At 40.8% G+C, this 20803-nt stretch overlaps 1 protein-coding gene across 1 annotated transcript in view; it reads right to left on the reverse strand.

Moving 5' to 3' along the window:
• Nucleotides 1–20803, reverse strand: part of cacna1aa (calcium channel, voltage-dependent, P/Q type, alpha 1A subunit, a) — a 71788-nt gene that overhangs the window by 15570 nt on the left and 35415 nt on the right. The window contains 15 exon segments of the mRNA XM_038698446.1: nucleotides 106–220; nucleotides 4660–4756; nucleotides 6558–6685; nucleotides 9720–9870; nucleotides 10024–10121; nucleotides 10410–10475; nucleotides 10673–10789; nucleotides 12322–12324; nucleotides 14313–14396; nucleotides 16079–16189; nucleotides 16666–16830; nucleotides 16995–17196; nucleotides 17288–17428; nucleotides 17643–17803; nucleotides 18026–18125. Coding sequence (XP_038554374.1) covers nucleotides 106–220; nucleotides 4660–4756; nucleotides 6558–6685; nucleotides 9720–9870; nucleotides 10024–10121; nucleotides 10410–10475; nucleotides 10673–10789; nucleotides 12322–12324; nucleotides 14313–14396; nucleotides 16079–16189; nucleotides 16666–16830; nucleotides 16995–17196; nucleotides 17288–17428; nucleotides 17643–17803; nucleotides 18026–18125 — 1739 coding nt within the window.

Consider the following 20803-nt stretch of genomic DNA (forward strand, 5'->3'; position numbering starts at 1 on the left):
TGAAGGTTTCTGGGTTCAGACAGCGCTAGCACTACGGGGGAAATAAGAAAAAGGAGAAGAAAGCATGTGAAAATTGGAGCAAAGGAGGTAGGAGGGATTCCAAACCTTCCGTACCCTTGGCAATCTTGATGTCCAGCGCGGTGCGGATCAACGCCATGAGAGTGGAGTTGAAGTGGACCGTGTTGTCGTCGGCCACAGGCAGATCCATACGGAGCAGTCTCTGTGGGAGAGCCAATCAGGGTGAACAGTGAGAAAATCAGGAAGTAAGTGGGGTGGCCATGTATGTGGAACCTCCAGGTGACAGGTGGGGGAGGGGCATTGAGTTGGTGGCAGGAGAGAGGGGAGGGGAGGGGAGAGGAGGGGAGGGGAGGGGAGAGGATGGGGGGGTGGGGGGTAAAGGAAGTTGAAGGAGCTGTGCATAGCATCTGCAGCAGGCTCTACTGACTTGGTCTGTCTGGCCTGCCTGTAACCAATGGCTCAGATTCAGCACCAGTGTCAAATTAGGCATCCTTGATTTTCAGCGCAACAGATTCACAAATTTTAATCTGTTTTGTTTACCTGTGAGTGCAGAGGTATTAAATGAAGACTTTTTTTTTCAGATTCGTCCCTCAACTTATCAATTTATTTCTTGACTGTAATGCTGTCTATGTATAACTTTAGACATCCAAATGACCTCACAGGTTGGTTAAACTGGCAATCTTGAGCCTTCACTGAAGAGACAAGCGGACAGGATGAGCAGCAGCTACTACTATCCAGAGCTCCCCCTAGAGGTTTGGAGGTTCACAGTGAAAACAACACAGACCAGATGATAAACCAATAAACTAAAAACAACCACTGGAGTCCAAGGGAGGGGAACACTTTTGGTTTTCGTTTATTGGTTTGATCTTTTATAGGTCTTGTTGGTTTAAAATTGAAACAGACAATAGAAAGACACACACCAACTCACAGATGACAGAGTGACGTTCGTGTGTGTTTGGTGACACAAGACAGCGACAACCCAGACATGCAGCATATCATGCTTTCCCTTACATCCCGATGCATCTTCTCTTTTAATCCATCCATCAAAACTTTTTTTTTGATCTCAATTCCTCCTAACCCTTTTTGCACATCTCACCCCCATGCAGCATGCGATGCACACGCAATATGCCTCACAGGACAAGCAGCTGCACAGCCGTACACAGAAAGCATCCTCTGTTGGCGACATCAAAATGAGTTTGTGGGTTGTTTTAATGTGGCTGTTACTGGAGGGAATAACAAAATTTGTAGACGATAGGGCTAGGCCGATATGATAGAGCAACTGGCTCCATCGCTAATTATCTTTTGACTAATGTGTGAAAAATGGGCACAGACTTAGAGGGTTAATAGGTGAGAGAGAGCAGCATTCTGTGGAAAAACAAAGAAGAAGAAACCAAAAAATGGCCACGACAGAAGTGTTGTTTCGGTGCTAAGATGCTAAAGGATTGTGGTGAACATAATCCAGGTATATGTAGGACATATGAGGTCAAAACAAATTTTTCTTCTGCCAGAAAAAAATAGATATGATAAGACTTGAAAGAGAAGGCTTAAGGGAAATATATAGATAAAGAACATAATTAAAAATATATAAGTTAATAGGTTATGAGCTGGAGCATGTATGACCAAAAATAGACAAAAGACAAAACAATGCAAAGAAAGAAACATCACTACATAGTTGGCTGTGTCTGTTAAAAAAGCAGTCCTGCCTGAAGGCTCTACTGTCTCTCTTCAGGACAGAGAACATTCAGATTTAAAAGCAGTGGAGCTAGATGGGTCATTGTTCTGTGGACTTCTTGGAAGGTCAAAGGTAAGGTTTGGATTTCTCTCATTGGCAAGGTGTTTAGGGAAAATGGTAGGTGAGGTTAGGCATAGACACACAGATGGTGACCTTCTGGAAAATTTTCCAGTAATATTTATTAAGGGGCAGATTAGGATGTCTGGGAAGTTTTGCCAAAACCATGCATGTAACACATGTTAGGTTGTTGGGCAGGGGGATTGAGTGTCTATCTTTTAGTTCAGGGAGGAGGCTTTTAGGAATAAAATGTTGCGAGGGTAAAACCAAAAAGGATGAGGAGAGAAAGAGGACATCTAATGTAAGGTTGAGGTAAAAAAATAAACACATGATTTACTGTGAAAGAAATAGAGATTGAGGTGGAGAAACCTGGGTCAAATAATACATTTTACTCCACACAGGTGGCAGTCTTAATTTTTTTTCCCTTATTAGTGTAATCAAGTGGAGACAGATTAATGGAGATTTCTTTACAGGACCAGCCTATAAAAGTGAGTTTGGTATACACTGACTGACAACCTCTTATAAAATGCACTCATATTCAAGCACCATCCATATAGAACAGTCATTAGTATAAAATGTCTGTACTATTTGCCCCAGGTCTATTAGAGAAGATGGTGGGTAAAGCAATGGTTAGTGATGAAGTGATCTCCTGTGCCTTCAGGCTGTTTGGCCGGCTGCCCCCTGAGGCTCACAGTGATCTGCCAATGATGTTTTAATGAGACTGTCACGTTGATCACAAGAAGTGTTGCATGGATGTGTGGTTACATAAAGGTACATTTGTTTTTATCAATCTGCATATATGTACTCCAATTACAATTTGTGTAAGATCAATTGCGTCTGCAGGTGGTTATATTACAGACAGGGGTCTGTGCATGAGGTTGGTGGTGGGGGTTATCAGCCATGCAGAAGGCGGGTGTTGGAATGTATATATATGTGTGGGGAGGGAGAGCAATCTGCAGAGATGGGGGGGGGGGCTGGAAACAGAATAGAACTGCATTGACGACAGAACCAAAGGACAAAGAGAAGATTGGACTTGCAGATAGTAAAGACTGCTTGGGGGCTTGGAGCTGCTTCATGAAGGGTGACAGAAATACTTCTGGCAACCAAAGGCTCTCTGAGGAAAACACATCACTGACACAAGCCCTTCTGCTCTCTCTACCATTAGAAATAACACATAATATCTATGTGCAGGTTGATATGACTTCATTGTGTGTGTGTGTGTGTGTTTGTCTGCCCCATCCACAGGACGGAACGAGTCAGAGGACATAAGTCTAGAGGACCTTCCAAGCCCTTCTGCACACGCATGTTTCTGTGTAAGAGTGTGTGTGTTTAGCAGCACCTACCTATGTGTGAAATGTTTGTCTAATTAAGCAATATCTGTAATGTTTTTGGTACACACGCATACATGTTACTATCACTTTAGCTGCAGAATAACACATGTTGATCATAATGTGTATGGGATATGCATGTTTGTGAAAGTGACATACACGGTGCAAACGAGCTGAGAAGGTCCCTCTTCTCATCCCCTCCTGTGGATACCCCCCACAGTGTAGGTGTGGCACCTAAACTGTGCCCTAATTGTCTTGCTACCTCCGCCCACCAATCCCACACCACCACACAACTCCACAACACTGACCAGCCCACCCCCACTTTCCACGAAAAGAAACAGAAACAGAACCAAAGAAACAACGACACTAAAGTTTACACCACGTTGAGCATTTAAATCCATGGCCCCTCCCTCCTGGACCCCACCCACTCCCCTCCCCGACACCCATAGGAGACTCAGGTGAAGATGGGGTCCTTTCTGACCTTGTAGGCCACCCGTGCTGGACACCTCTTCCCGAGGCCTAGTGGAGGACACATGTGCCTCAGCATGTCATACATTTCCCTGCATCTGATCCTGCCACTGCATCATCAGCCAGTGCCACCACCCCGTTAACAAATGCACAAAGAAGGGAGAGATGGAGAGAGAGAGGGAGAGAGAAGACGGGAAAAAATATGTAGTGAGAGAGAGACTGATTAGAGAATAGACTTGAGGATCAGTGTCAGAGATTGAGAGAGAAAAGGAGAGTAAGAGAGAAAAAGAGACCAAAACAAAGTAAAAGAACAAAACAACAGAAAGACAAGGTTATTGGCCTGTTTTGGAGAAACTGTGGCTGAGGGGCTTCTCTATGAGCAACAGTACTCTCTAACAATTTGTCAAATAAAAGAGAGTACATAACAGATGAAAGAGGGAAGGGAGACAACAGGAGGAAGATTAGGACTGAAATTTAAGAAGTAAATGTTCTAGTATCAAAAGACAATTCTGTGCCAGCAGGACAAATATATGTTTGTGTGCGTGTGTGTGTGTGTGTGTGTGTGTGTGTGATACTGTGTTTGCACAGAGGAGCAGGGCAGAGCTTGACAGCAGGGACCAAGCTGCTCCTGCTCCGATCAGGAGAAAGGGGAGGAAGAGGAAGGGGTGTCAATGCAGTTTCTGTCTTTCCCCCAACCCCCAAAAACCAAGAACAATGCAACACTACAGTGGGCAACCGTAGCTTGCTACATTATAGCCATGGCTCCACAGCAAGCAAAACAAAAGAATATTCAGAAAAAAAAGTTTTTGTTTTTTTTACAGTGTGGTAAAACATCTTAATGTGTTTTTTTTTTTCATTTCGCTAAGTGCATTTCACATGCTTCTCTGGGTGTCTGCATTGTCCCGCACATTCTCTCAGCAGGTCAGAATGCAAGTCGATAATGGTGGAAAAGAAGTTGTAAAATTGAAATGAAAACGAAAAAAAATTAAATAAAGCGGCATTCACTCCATTCCTGGATGCTGTGGTTGAGAGATTTTGTTTGAATGGAAGTCAAACCTTGCAGGCCACCCTATGGGGGCATTTCTTGCCTAAGCCGAGAGGGGGGTCGATAACTCGTAATAAACTGTACATGTCCTTATAATGAATGCGCCCGCTGCAAGAAGAATACAAGGGAGTTAAGAAACACACGCGTACACACAGGAAAAAACAAACATACACACACATCCAGAGAGAAGAGAGAACATTGGGAGGAAGAGCACAAATTTGACAAATTCACAGTATCTGAAAATGCTTAACAATTTCTTTACTGTACATTATAGACTCACACAGACTGTAGTAACATCTGCACCTATGCAAACTCACACACTCTACACACGTCACATATTGCTAAATGTGGTACTTAGCACTGCCAATACGGTTTAACTTTTAACTTTTTCTTTTTATTCTGTTGTTTTTTTCTTTCTCTTACTCCTTGTCCTTAGTTCGACAGCCCTTTCTTTCCTCTTTCCAGTCCAACTGGATGTGTTCATGATGTAATTAAGGAATTGCAAACAGAGTGGAAAAGCATGTGCTTGGTAAACAGCTACATGCTTAATAGCTGCTTGTGTTGGGATCCCCTCCCTCTTAAATATATGTATCAGCCTGAACGGCTGTGTTTTTGTTCCCTGTCCTCTTTTTCCAGTGCAATGGTGCCCATGTTATAGTCAGTAAGGTTGGGTTGGAAAAGGGAATTTTCTCACAATGAGCAGCAAAGGTAACAGTTGTCTGCAGCATATTTTAAACATACAATTATAAACATTTCTAAAAGAAATTCTATTGATTTCTAAGGTATACAAACCATAGAGTTTAGCCTTTGAAAACCTGTACTCAATTATTTAAATCTCTCTCTTATATTGTCACTTTACATTTATCATTCACATTTATTCATTTAGCTGACACTTTTATCCAAAGCGACTTACAATTGCTATACATGTCAGAGGTCGCACGCCTCTGGAGTAACTAGGGGTTAAGTGTCTTGCTCAGGGAAACAATGGTGGATGTCTCACAGTGGGAATCGAACGCGGGTCTCCCACACCAAAGGCAAGCATCTTATCTATGCGCCATCACCACCCCATCATTATCATTGTTTTCAATCTTTTATCTATGTTTCCTGTTAATTTGATCCATTCCATCCTTCCATTCACTTATTTCTTCTCCCTTTTCCTTTGATTTCCCACGTCTCCCTTAGAGCAGTCTATGTGCAGTCTACAAGACAACAGGGCAACACACAGGCGCTGGAATACAGATACTATGAAACGCAGCATGTCTACAGAAGACATTTAAGAGCTGGACAGGGGAGCTTTGTTTGGAGTGTAGACGTTGCCACATTCAGTCTTTTTTAGCAGTATGCAGATTCCAGAAGGGGGGAGGTATTTCAGGAGAGTTTACAGAAAAGAGGAGGAAGAGGAGGAGGAGGGAGGGGTTGTACGGTGTCAGAGGGATAACCAGATGCCTGATAAGGTTATACTCATATCCATTACCGCCCCCTTGCAGCTGTTTCGCTAGAAAATTCTGCTGTACCAGCTGACACTTATGCTTAGTTATTGTTGTTTGTCAATTTTTTGACTATTTGTAGACCATTAGAAACACTTTGTACTGATGTTTTGCACAATAAATAAAAACACAGTTACAGTATTGTTGAGAAGTTACTGATTTCTTCGCTTGGGCCTTGCTCTGTGTGAACAAGCATATTAAAACACGCACAAGGAATATACAGATCTTAAGTAATGTCTTTGTGTTTTCACATTGACTACTGGTGCAAACAAAATATGATTTGTTTATGGAGATAACTTTTGTTTTCACTATGTCATTAGGTAGTCACAAAAGCTGTATCGTGTCAGTATCAAAGCCTGACAAATTACAGTTGTGTGTACGTATGTGTATGTGCACCTGAGTGCATGTACATTACCACTCACCAGGCAGCAGGATCATACTCCGCCCATATCCTGACATACTCATCCAGGTGGTGAGGTCCCAGTATGGATGAATCTCTAGTCAGGTACTCAAAGTTGTCCATAATGACGGCAACAAACAGATTCAGCATCTAGACATGTGCACACATGAACACATACATGAACCGAGCTGTAACTAAGAGCTGCAGAACAACCTCAGACACCCAAGAAGGGCATATCGCTCAGTTATTCTTTAGACTACATTTACATTACATTTACTCATTTGGCAGACACTTTTATCCAAAGCGACTTACATCTAAGGAACAGTCTACAAGCATCAATAAAGCATCAAGTCAGTAAGAGATCTACAAGTTACAATAGATACTAGTAAGAGAATCAATAAATACTAGTAAGAGCTAATAGCACGTATGGCATCAATGGGATAAATACCTAGGGAAAGAAGTAAAAATGAACAAAATAGTGCAGTCAATACAAGTGAATTGTAAAGAGATAGAAGAAGAAGAGCAAATTCAACAGTTATCTTTGTGTGCATCTCTCTCCAACACACACTCGCTGCTGCTGCAACTGTGCTTCGTGCTCCTGGATGCAGCAAGTTTTAGTTTTTCTATTACAGTTTGTATTTTCAAATTAACAAAACATTTGGCCTTGATTTAGCTCCATAAGGGCGAAGATGAGGTCTGTCGGACTATGTAGGTTGAAAGAGAACAAAAATATTCTACTTAAGTAAATTACTTTGATGAACTTTTACTTCAATACAAGTAAAGTTACTGGTATAAAAATCTACTCAAGCAAAAGTAAAAAGTAAAATTTACTCAGAGTAAACATTACTTAGTTACTTTTTTTAACCTAAAATAATTGGCATATTATTGTTTGATATGTTCAACTTTCGCAAAATGAACATTTCTATTAGCTTATATCAGGGTGAACAGACTCCTAAAAACGGGGTAGGCCTAAATCCATAAGGATAAATCTACAGAGGTTACTACATAGGCATACCTAACTACAAAATGCTCAGCCAAGGAGGCAGTTCACTGAGGAGTGATGGTTAAAATGTGTAATTGTAAATGTAACTCTGATTGGCATGATATATTAATAAACCTGGTTTGATGCTATTATGCAGCTGTGCCGTTATTGTGCAGTTACTGGTGGTAACAACAGATGACCACAGGGCACAGAAGTCTGGGGCAGCTAAACAAACTATTGTTGGGCAGTTATTGGTATTTTCCATTCTTATGTGAGCACTCATGATCTGACTTTATGCTGAACACAACAGGAGTCTGCGAAAGGGAAAGGAGTTCGCAAGCAGCTCTTTATCTAACAGCTCACGGTGTCTGCTCCTGACTGTTGCATTACTCACTGCAATATTTCAAACTGATCCGCTTTCAGAAAACCGTTGAAAATGGCGGTTGTCTTTTTGTGTAGACATGTTTTTGATAAATGAGAGCGGTCAGCGCTAATCTCACTTACAATTGCATTTCCTGCGACTACTTGAAAATAAAGGTCAACTTGTTGACCAGGTAAAGATCCATAACTATGTTTTCAGTGGTGTATAAAGACCTTATATAATAAACCGTTATGTTTTTATTACCTTAGAATGAGCCATTTTTATCTACATAACCACAGGTCCCTCTTCCATTGACATTGCCACGTTGCGTCGTCATGTTTCTATAGTATCTGAAAACGGACAAACAGCGCTACAGAGCATTTTTCGTCACTACGTTCTTCTTATTCTACTTCTGGTGGAATTCAGGCAGTGTAGACACCCATCACCACGTTGAATACGTACGTTAGAAGAAGAAGAATTAGTTATAATAAATTGCAGGGGTTGGCAAATAAGTTTTGCATTAGAGCAATATTTTCAATGGTTAGATGGTGGGTGAGAATATAAGCCATAATATCGACTTCCATTAACATGGTGTTTGGTTAGCTCAGTTGATAAAGTGCAGGACTTGTGCCTTTGGACATTTTTTTTTCTCTCTTTAACAAATGGATTCTGCATCGCCTGTTTCTTACATTACGGGATGTGCTGCAGTGTTTGTGTTTCGGTGTTTGATCTACATCCGTCAACCTACAGACGCTTTTTCACATACCCCATTATCTCCAGGCAGAGGACATTTAGGAGAATCACGCTTTCTGATGGCTCTTTCAGAGGTGTGTCAAGCAGGCAACAGACTCTTTTAATGTCGTCCACAAAGTAAAAGCTCAGTTCAACTCCAACAACAGCATTGCAGTAAATGAGCTTCTCATGCTTTTATTTTGTAGGTAAAACCACTAAAGAGGAAGTGATTATGTGAGTAACTGTTGCTGTCATGACTGAGATCTATTTTAGCATTGCTATCAAAGTATTCATTTATTTATATTTTTTGTTGCTATCCTAGCATCATAATCTGGCAGCGGCCCAGATATTAATGCTGGCGGGCAGTTTTGGCGATGGTCCATAATCACAGAGAGAATGAACGTGATTCCCTTGACAAGGTTTGTATAAACTTTATCTAATGTGTGGTTTATAATGGACTGTGGTGCAGAAACAGTGATAATGTTTCACACTCATTCACATTTTCCATGTTATCTGTCAGTGGCCAAGTCACAATAACATATAGTTTTAATACATAATTAAGTAAATATAATTCTTATTAAATATACCCAAAGAAACCTCATTTCTTGACTGGCTTCTCTCTGCTGTCTCAGAAGAGACACCTTTTGTGCTGTGTCAGCCACTGTAGCTGTCCTACGCTCTTTGAAAGGTTAGTGGGCAGTGGTAGACTAGACAGATGGTTGCAATTTACAACCCTCACCACTAGATGCCACCAAATCTTAGACACTGAATCTTTAAATGCTTTTAATGTGAAGCTGCAGCAGCAGGAAATGTTCAATTTGCATTTGCAGTAACTTAATACAGCATTTTTCACAGCTCACACTGCATTATGGTTCTCTTGCACTTGAAGCCAAAGTGGTAGCAAGTTTTTCCTGCACTTTTTTTTTTTTACTCAGTAGTGGATGTGATTGAAAATGTAGCGAAGTACGATACTTTAAACACAACATACTTAAGTAAAAGTAAAATTACAGATTAAAAAACTACTTTAAAAAGTACAAGTACACAAAAAACTACTCAATTACGGTAACATGAGTAATTGTAATTTGTTACTTTCTACCTCTGGTACTCACCAAGAATGAACAGAAGAAGATGAAGGAGACAAAGTAGAGGTAGGCAAACTGGCTGCCACACTCTGGGTCTGGATTCCCTGACAAGGGGTCACACACCTTACCCCCCAGACAGGCCAGCATGATATCGTGCCATGCCTCTCCCGTGGCACTCCTAAAATACACAAAGACTAGAGTATAAAGTGTGCCAAAACAACTGGTTTCAGAAGGTTATTCAAAAATCCTTGTGTGTTTAGATGACAACAATGTTTTGCAAATAAACACTGTATATATAGACAGATTCTCACACACATGCACACACAAGTACCTGAAGAGAAGCATGAGAGCCTGTACGAAAGTCTGGAAGTTGTTGTGCTGGTTGATGGCACTGTCTGATTCTTCGTCCAGAGCAATATTCCCAAAAAGCTGTTGAATACATCATAACGTTAAGACTGAAAATCAAACTATAACTGCTCATGATTGACAATTTTGGCCTTTAACAGTCTAAAACCTTTACTGCACACATGCCATAGCCACCACTTCCATAATCATCCTCCTCCTCCCGCTATGCAACAAATTTTTACGACTGTTATCATCATCCTCGTTCTCCTTCTCTACCTCATCCTCCTCCTCCTCATCATCATTATCCTATAAAATATATTTAATATTTCCCAAAAGCACTATAGCAATTACTAGGTTGAGGCGCTCACCCACCTGCATCCCAATGATGGCGTAAATGAAGAACAGCATGGCAATGAGGAGGCAGACATAAGGTAGTGCCTGAGGAAAGACACATTCATCGTTTGGTATTAAGTTTGATACATATCAGGGCACTATGAATGGTATATGAGCCTGCACCTAGCATCTATATACACAATAGTATACAATAGTATGTGTACTGTGTAAAATCAATAAAAATCTAAAAATATTAATACATGATTTTTGAGCATGTTATGCATGTATATTTGAGTGTAAACCTTAAACGACTGAACGAAGGTCCAGAGCAAGATGCGAATGGTTTCTCCCTGTCTCAGCAGCTTGATGAGACGAGCTGCCCTGAACAGCCTCAGGAAACTTAGGTTGATGAAATTATCCTACAGTCCAGACACAATATAACCACAGAGAAAGGGAGACAGAAAGAGAAAGAGAGAGACAGATAGAGAGGGAGTGTAGAAAGGATTATGATTGGAAGTTGAAGTTGAAGATATGAAGGTATAGAAAAAGTGAAGAATAGACAAAGGTGAAGGGGTGGGGTGGAATAAACGGAAAGAGTAGTTAGTTGTAGTGCAAAGTGTGCAAACAATTTTCCTTTAGACAACCAAAACTTAAAAGAATTAAGAAAAAACAGTCAAACTCAAAACTGAGGGAGATTCAAACTCAATACAAATAAGAGAATCAGGAGCCAAACAAGTCAAAGCAAACCAAACTCAAATCAGCAAGGCTCCAACAAGCTTTTCATATCCATTAAGTTAGGCAAAACCAAACCATACAACACAGGGGAAATCATCCAAATCTAACTAGTTCCATCCAATTGGGTTATTTAGTAGTAATTGTGGTAGGAATGGTGAGTAGTTAAAGTGCAGGGATGTCAGGACGTTCCCTTGGAAGACAACCAAATGCACTAATTCTCTCAAGGCAAACTATGCACTATTTTAAAATGAAGCAAGCCCTCAGCATGCAGATGTGCACTAAGACGAGGCAAACCGGTAAAGCTAATGGCAGTTGATGCACCATCCAACAGGATTGGCTACAAGTCATGTGACATCCTGTAGTGCTGTCACAGCTACATAGCAGCAAGACGGTGGTTGAAGGACCAACTAAGGTTATTGTATCTTATATTCATATATTTTCCATCTCATCAGTGTGATTGTGTGCCTTAAAAACTGTGTGGGCTGAAACATCTAAGTGGCAATTACAATTGATTGTGAATAGGAAGCGTATTCATTTTTCTTTCATAAAAAAAAAGATCAATTTATGTGAAATTGGTAATGCAGAGTTCTTCAACCACGTACGACAGTAAAAAAAACACGGAACGATTGCAGTTGAAGTGCAACTGAGGTGCTCAAAAGGGGCTGGCAGCAGGCACATGCAGGTTCCATCTACAATACAGCATGTCTCACATTGCTCTGTGTATGTGTGTTGTGAAAATAAAGGGTTCCTGCCAAAGACATGCAAAGGGCCGCATGCATCACTTGTTCTCTCTGCCAGGGGCAAAGCTTTTGATCCACTCTGTTACTGGAAATTCTCTCCCAGTCACTGTCGTGTTTGTGTGTGTGTGTGTGTGCATACTGTATACAATGAATGGCTAATCTCAACGGATAGATGCAGCAGTCTAATCCAGTTTATATAATCCAATCCTTCACAAACTGAACACTAGTTCTCAGTAAAGGACGGTGTGGGTGAGATGTATGGTTAAATTAAATATGTAAATTGATACAGTAACTGGTCGAGAGGTTAACTAACTTGGACAACAAATGAAAATTTTTACAAATTTAGTGCTCACTTAAGAGTTGAGGGTTGGGGGTGGTGGGGGTCAAGCAAAACATGCACATTTCACAACTATAACATTGGCCGTGATGCAGTTAAAACAAATGCAGTAAAATAAGATCTCCAAAAAATTACAAACCATCTACATGTAGATGTTGCAGACATATGGTTTATAGCGGCAAATTTTTGGATATTTGGTTGGTTCGAAGAACAACCAGAGAGATTGACCAAGCCAGTTGTCATGGGTGGACACAGAGGATTCATAGTGCATTTTGATTGGACGGAATCGCAGGAAGTAGTAGGTGTTGGGGGGAGAAGGGGGTGGGGCGAAGTAGATTACAGTAGATCGTCGTTAAGTTTGTGGACGATTTAAAGAAAGCATGTAAAAAGATAAAAACAAGAAATAAATCAACAGTCATTACAGAGACAAGTTAGCACAGCAGCAAGATTCTGTTTGCAGATTTTCTACATCCATAAATGTAGCAGGGATACCAAGGATTAAGACAACAGGGGATTGTTGGAAACAACCAGTAAGTGAAATATTTACTAGAATCTGTCTGGAGAATCAATCTAAGCCTTGAGAGGGCTTGAATCATTGGTATCCCTTGCTTCCTCAGACAGAACTGGTAGGTAAAGTGTGTAGGTCACAGCACCTGATAATGGCTGTGCAGCTCTTGAATATGTTCTGGCAAGTACTGTACAAATTTGACTTTATCATTCTTGGTTATACCATTTTGAACTGCTTTGGATCAAAGTCATCCAAGAGAGATCTACATGTCTTAAATACAGTTTATGTATTGCATTCCTACCAGGTCTACCAGTAATTCAGCATGAGTTCAGCACTTTAAGGTAGCTCTTAAAGTGAGTTCAGACAGAACACAAATACATTTTCACTGCATGTTAAAACAGGCAATGTACCAATTGTTCGAGTGAAATCTCTGAGTTAACAAACAAGTGTGTGTGTCTCTGATTTCTTCTCTCATCTTTGTACATTTATGAAGTAGATTTATCATCTAAAAATCCTGTTCTGTCTGAATTCACCTTTAATGTCTAAGAAAAAAAGGTTTTAAAAATAACACTCTCCCCAGATATATGTACTTACAAATACAAACATGTGCAGATATATGCTACCTTATTATGGCAAATAAAATAACCTCTGTTTTTTGAGTGATACTCAGTTCATGTTTGTGTTGGTTGGTAAAGCAAGCTCAGGCAGCCATACTGGACGTCTTATTTTGGGAAAGAACAGCTGAAACAACTGTGAGTGTATTCGTTAACTTAAAACTTTATCTAAACTAGTGCTGTTTTTAAGTGATGATGGGTGTCACCACATTACATAACGATACATCTTACCAAGCCAGAGAAGGTGTAAATATCACGTTGCTTAGGTAGCTCAACAAACTACCTGGTCATCTTATCATCACACCCAAAGCAATTTAGTACACTGTGTAGCAACAATGTAACTCAGGACACGGAATCTAGTTAATCAGACCACTCACGTTTAGCTATGATGTTAAAGAATGGACCCATTACTGTAATTTATGATATAAGAAACATATTTCTTTTCTAATCCATAATTGTTTTACTTGATTGTGCACAATCAGATATCCTATGGACCTTTAAGACTTCAGCTGTGGTTACTAACAGATGTCTGACACAACTGCACAGCCTCTATTGGCCACCTGAGATGCAATCTAATAATATGATTGCCTGTTAGGTTGCTTTCAGAAGCTGTTCACTGGCTCGCTACAGAGTACCAGCATGCTTCCTGCCTTGCTTTCAGTGGCTCAGTGCTGGCTAGCTGGAGTCTGGTCTCTCCTCGTCCCACCAACTGGGACAATTATATAAGACTTTCAAGAGATATTCATGGATGACTGAGCAACGCAAGCCTCAACAGAAGCCTCTAACTCATGCTCTCCCCTAACTCCTTGTCTTGTCTACTGTATGTCTTTTAGACAATGTGACAGATGTACAAGCCCATAGATACATGCTGAAGCTAACGCTAACAAACAGTCATTCTTGCTCAACAAACACAATACAATATCATCTCTGTTTACAGTTTTGACTCCTCAGTACAGATCTCTCAAACATACACATCTACACACAAATGCCCCGGGTGCTGCTACTTACCCCAAGCTCGGTAACTAAGATGTCAGTAATGCTGCCCAGGACTGTCACACAGTCAAAAATATTCCAGGCATCTTTGAAATAATTCTGTGAAGAAAGTAGAGAGAGAGAGAGAGAGAGAAGAGGGATAGAGAAGACAGAGGGAAAATGGCGAGAGGGTGACATGTAGAAGAACATGGATGTGGCAGGGACAGAAAGGAAAAGACAGAGAAAATATTGACAGAGAAATGTGCGATGCAAGGAGAGAAAGAAAGAGTAAGACAGAGAGCATTAGAGAATAAAAGTCAGACAGAAAGAGAAAGAGGACATGAAAATGAGAAGGGAAAAAAAGGCACATTAGTGTCCAACGGGAACAGGAAAGAAATTAGATAAGACAAATGAACCATCAGTGACGGCATGGATGCCAGCAGACAAGCTAGGGACAGCTTGTACTGCACCAAACATTGCACCTCATAAACCAAAATCAACACAAAGTCACACTGAATTCCTTCTGCTTTTAAAAAAAAAAAAAAAAAAAGGGTATCACATCCCTCTCCTACATGCAATTAATTAACTCCATGCATACATCTGCACAAATACATTCATCCACAGCTATACATTATTATAGATTTAGACATTTTCTCTTTATAAGTAGAACGACTCAAAGAGAAAGAGGGATAGTGAGGAACAAATGCTTATGAGGTCTGCATCTTTGCTCTCCTACGTATTGCCTGCAGCCAAACTGTGCATTAGACAAGTGGAGGGAAAATAAGAGAGCAAGGGAGGCGGCTATTAAAATAAAGCACCTTGACAAACACACACACACAAAGACACACACGCAGACGTCTCTGAGGCCTGGTGTTATTTGTGTATATGATTGTGCAGTGCGTGTTTTTGAGTGCAATCTCCCAAATTCAAATCCTATCCTGCTTAATCTCCACCCTCTCTGTAATCTTTGCTTCTCTTTTGACCGCCTATCTGTCATTCACTCTCGTTCTTCTAATTACTGTATTATCGTCCCCCCTCTGTCCTGTATCTCTTCCCAACATTCATCCCTAAACTATCTCTTCTATCCCTTTTTTCCTTGTTCGCCTCCCATTTCTCTGCAGCTCCGATGATTGCACACTTTACTGCTGACTTCTGGCAGTTTCTTTGCATCTTTGTACCTTGTAGCTCAATATTTCCCCACAGTTTCTCCTTATATATGTAAGCAGTAATGCACGACAGACAAGAACACCTCCATGACGTGAAACAGAGAATCGTTTAATTTGAAAATGTCTTTCATCACGGTCTCTTTTTGCACATTGTTTTGATTATCAGGCATGCATGCATATTTCTTTTTTGTGTGTTTTCACCAGAAATGCTTATTGTCGTTTTAAATACTTTTTCTTAAGTCTATTATAATTACCCAAAAATACAAAATAGAACAGTTTTCATGGGCTATAAGCTAAGAGTGGATTTCAGGCAGGGTACAGTGGATCTACAGAGAATTTTAGGTGTTGCTGTCACTAGTTGTTGGCCAAGCACACATTTCTTTGTCCTAAATAAAATGTAAAAAATCTTTCTGGAGTGTTTTTCTAGTTTGGCTCATGAGCTGAGCGAATCTCAACTTTTTGACTCTGCTCTGTCTGGCGGAAGAGAGTGTCATACACTGGCTGCTAACCAGTAATAATCTATGTGGATACAGTGATACCATGTAACAATAATAATAACTGATTTTTCAGCACTTTCTACAAAGATACAGTACAGCAGTCCTCACCACACACAAACCCACACACGCATGCACTCACCAGTGCTCCAAAGGCGATGATCTTGAGTACACACTCCATGGAGAAGAGGGAGGTAAACACTATGTTCAGGTTGGCTAACACAGCTTCATAGGTGTCAGAAGCTTCGTCATACTATAAACAAACACACACGCAGGAAACGCACACGTTCACACCAACAGACCAGAGTACAAACAGAGGGAATTGGATTGCCATACACACAGATAAGTGTGCATTAATAAAGACATACATACAGACACACACACACACACACACACACACACACACACAAACCGCCAGGGACAGAAAGGAAGGGGAGTATTAAGACATTTAAAGAGATACACAGTTCAGCTCACCCAGTGGAGAGTCAGACATATCCGTTGAAATGTTTTTTATCACAGGAAATAGTGTACACAGAAATGTCGGATTAAGTCCAACCTAATTAGTGTTTATGTTTGTAACTGAGGGGCAGACAGCAAAAGATAAAGAAACAAAAAGAGAGAAATGATAACTACCGCAGCTCAGTAGTTAATGTTGTTTTCTTGATGTGTGTTAATAGAATGTTTATATGTGCATTACCATTTCTGTGTTTGTAGCATGTAGACTTTTACCTTCATCATCAGCACAACTGTGTTGAGCGCGATCATTGCCATGATAGTATACTCAAATGGCGGCGACACCACAAACTCCCACATTCGGTACTGGAAACTCAGCTTGTTCTGAGGCATGTGGCGTGTCAGGGGCCTGGCGTTGATGGCAAAGTCTATACAAGCTCTCTGCAAAAAATAAATAAATAAAGAAGAACAAAAAGGTTTGGTTCTCATCCTGTTATGATTTTGTATACCTTCTTCTCTATACAGTCCTCCCTCTTCCTGCCTTCCGGTCACCCTCTGAACACTCTTCATCTCTATCCTCCTTCACTCCTTTAATCCTTCCTCACCTCATTCTTTTCTAAACTGTAATCCTCCATCATCTTGTCTCCTTGCTCCTGGAAGGTGATGATGATGAGAGCCACGAAGATGTTGACGAAGAAGAAGGGGAAGACCACGAAGTACACCACGTAAAAAATGGACATCTCCATCCGGTACCCCGGGCTCGGGCCCTGGTTCTCATAAGTCGCATCCACTGAATGCTTCAGCACCCTGCAAAGGAAGAGAAGGGAACAGGGGAGGGTCATTGGTTGTCAGACAGCATGAGTGCTACATGTGACGGTGCATGCTCACGTGTACTCACTGCGGCCACCCCTCTCCGGTAGACACGGTGAAGAGGGTGAGTAGGGCCCAAGCCACGTTGTCGTAGTGGAAATCGTACTTCTTCCACTCCCGCTTCTGCGCCTTCACTTCGTTATCACGTTCATACACCAGATACTCGCCCCTGAGATACACATATCATCATCAGCACAATGCGTAAAGCAAAGGTTTTGCTTCTAAATTTCTATAGTTTTGTGTGTCTAAGTAGATACTGAAGATGCAGAGCAAGGAGAAGAGACACCTGAAGTGTTTAAAATGGTTTTTAAACATCAGGAAAGTATGTGTGTGAGCAGAACATTTTCACCGCTCAAGGCAAATGCAGTCTGGTATTTCCTGACCTGCAGTCGCGCTCAAACTCTTTTGATTCATCAGTGCAGTAAAAGAAGCGTCCCTTGAAGAGCTGCACGGCCACCACAGCAAAGATGAACATGAACAGTAAGTACACAATCAGGATGTTGAGCACATTCTTCAGAGAGTTCACCACACAGTCAAACACAGCCTGAGGATAGAGAAAGAGAACAACAGAGCGAGAGATGCTGATTATTGCATGAAAGAAATATATTGGATTGAAATTATTTGTGTACTTTGGTGCTGAATTGTGGCATCAACTGCTTTAAAAATGTTAAGGGCTGTCTGGTAGCAGGTTAAGTAACTTGAAAATGTCTAACATACTATATTGTTAACTCCAATCTGAGGTCAAACACTTTCTATGTAAACATACCTTGAGTTTGGGAAGACGTTTAATGGTCTTCAGAGGTCTTAACACTCTCAGTACCCGCAGAGACTTGATAGTGCTGATGTCTTTTCCCTTACTGCTCCCTCTGTATGTGTACACACACACACACACACACACACACACACACAAATAAAAAGAGTCAGCAGGTTCAGGTGGATATGACAGGCTTAGTTCTCTCGATTCCAAAATGGCAGTGAGCAGCCATTCCTTGATGGTATTTGTGTCCGAGTTAACTCAATCTGAGTAACTGCGTCTGGGTTAAATACATAGCAACACATGCAGCATTGCTATCATATCACGCTTCAGCCTGATCTCTAAGTGTGAGGTTAGCATTGTAGCTACATGGTAGAGTTAGGTGGTATTTTAAAACTACAGTTCATGCTATGGGAACAACTGATGTCATTCCTGTCTGAGTGCTATCTAGTAGCTACGCTTGTTTACTACTTTGCAATGTATTTCAATGCTTTACAAAGATGGCTAAAGCCTCGGCTTGCACATGCCCAGCTAATGGTGAAATATATTCATGCTGCATTGAAACCTTGCTTTCCATGCTGCAATATTTCTTCTTTAAAGCAGCAGTTTGAAAGATGGGGAACTCTATTCTACACAGAGACATTTACAGAGAGAGTTTAGTCGTGGTCTAAGTGAGACATAAACAAACCCCATATTTTCTGTTAGCAGCTTACTACAGGAATCCTTGTTAGTGCCCTTCTGTTAACATTAAGACCGCTTAGAAAAGCTCCCACATTGTATGGTTAAAAAAATATATAAAACTAACTCTAAACATAATTCACAATTTGGAAGTGTAACAATGTGTATAAAAGAGGTAAAAAACTCGGATGGACAGCCAAACTCTCTCTTGTGATGACTCAACCAGTTCATTTCTGTCAACTCTAAACTACAACTGGGATAAGCTGGTTTTACAGCATTGTTCAAACAGCATGGAATCTTGTCTTGTAGGCCAATATATATATATATATATTAGCGAGCATTTCATGATTGAAATGCTGAGCCAAACCTCTTCCTTTTTGTTGCTTTGGTTTTCTAGGTACAGGTGTGAGGAAAAAGGAAACAACCTTTTGTTTCAGTTGCACCGAACACCCTTCAGAAAGCTAAAAATATATTATTTAAGTACTACAGGAGAGCCTGCCAGTTAGCAAACAGACTATGCACTACCGTAAACATCTAATGAGATTGTAAAGTAACAATAAACGAGTTAACTGATGAAAAAAGGGCTACTCACTAAACTGAATGAAATAATGTTTGCTTAAAGAGGTCATAATATGCTCATTTTCAGGTTCAAAATCTTATTTAGGGGTTGTTTAGATGGTTTCATTTAAAATTTTTATATGACCATATTTAATGTCATACTGCACATTCCTCCAGATCCTCTTTTCACCCTGTGTGTTGAACGCTTCATTTTAGCTACAGGGTGATGCATCTTTCCTCTACAAGATCTTTGTTGGGAGTTGCACATGCGCAGTTCTTAGTTAAGGACTACTAGCCAATCAGAAGCAGAGTAGGGCGGGTCAGTGAGAGACAGGTAAACACAGCTTCGGTTCAGCTGTATATCCCCTTACCAGCTTAGCGACATAGACTGGAGCAAGAGTTTCAGAGTAATGAGGTATTAATCTGTAACAAATGTATCTTTCATCCATAAAGCTATAACTGAGCTCTGTCTCTACATCACAGTAACAACTTTATGTCCATTGACTACCTGGAGGGTAGCTAATGTTTGGAAGGGAGAGGAGGGGTGTTCTGCAGCTCAGTGTTTTTCCATCAGTGTTTTGAGGGCGTGTCGGACTAGCCTCTTGGCGAGCGTTATATGACGCACATTTTGCTTGGATGAAAGGGAAACAGCTGGACTACAAACGAGCTGTTTTCAAGCAGTTCAGAGCAGACTTTTCTGTGGGAGATGAGAACTCCCTTTGGGGTGGACTTTTTTCACTTTGCAAACCTATTACATGCACAAAAAAGATATATAACACAATAAAGGAGAGGGAAAAGCCAAAAAGCATAATATGACCTCTTTAAATAAGTGGCTAACTTCTCAGCATCATAGAAAACTTTACGGTAGTTTTAACTCTTTACCCGGATTTTTCAGAATTTCTCACACATCCGGTAGAAAGATCAGGGTGAAGAGAAAAAGGTCTAAGGTCAATGGCAGTGGTCCTTAGGGGAGAAGGCAGCTGTGTGTACAGATGCCTGTGTCTTACAGCTGCTATACCAGATGGTAGACTGCTGGTGGTGCGCATGTGTGTGCAAGTGAGTTTCTTTTTTGGTGTGTGTCTGTGTGCACATTTTCACCTGTCTTTGGGTGAACATTTCCCAGACGTTTCCTTATGGGGATTTAGGTTGTGTTCATATTTACTGTACTAATGACATTTTCCTGCGATTAACTTGTGATTAGCACAAAATATGAAATGGTATCTTTGTGATTCTGTTTAACTTGAGGTTTAGTTGAGTCACAGCTGTTCCATGGTGAACAATGGAAAAAAGGGGAAGAATAGACAAGTACAGAAGTCAACTGTGATGGAGGATGAATGAAAAGGAAAGATGTGTGATCTGAAGAACAGGCGCTGGTAGTGCAGAAGGAGAAAATGTGGAGGAGAAGAAAGAAAAACTTTACCCGCCGCCGCTGCTGGTGGTCCGAACGAAGAGATGAGAAAGGGGTGAGAGACAGCGAGACATAGACCGGGGAGAAAGAAACAGAATGGGACACAGAGAAAGGAGGGATTTCGAGGGACAACATCCATATGAGAA

Source organism: Micropterus salmoides, unplaced genomic scaffold (assembly GCF_014851395.1).
Source record: "Micropterus salmoides isolate LMB-PRFRI ecotype aquatic unplaced genomic scaffold, ASM1485139v1 Ms_hic_scaffold_10, whole genome shotgun sequence".
Classification (NCBI taxonomy): domain Eukaryota; kingdom Metazoa; phylum Chordata; class Actinopteri; order Centrarchiformes; family Centrarchidae; genus Micropterus; species Micropterus salmoides.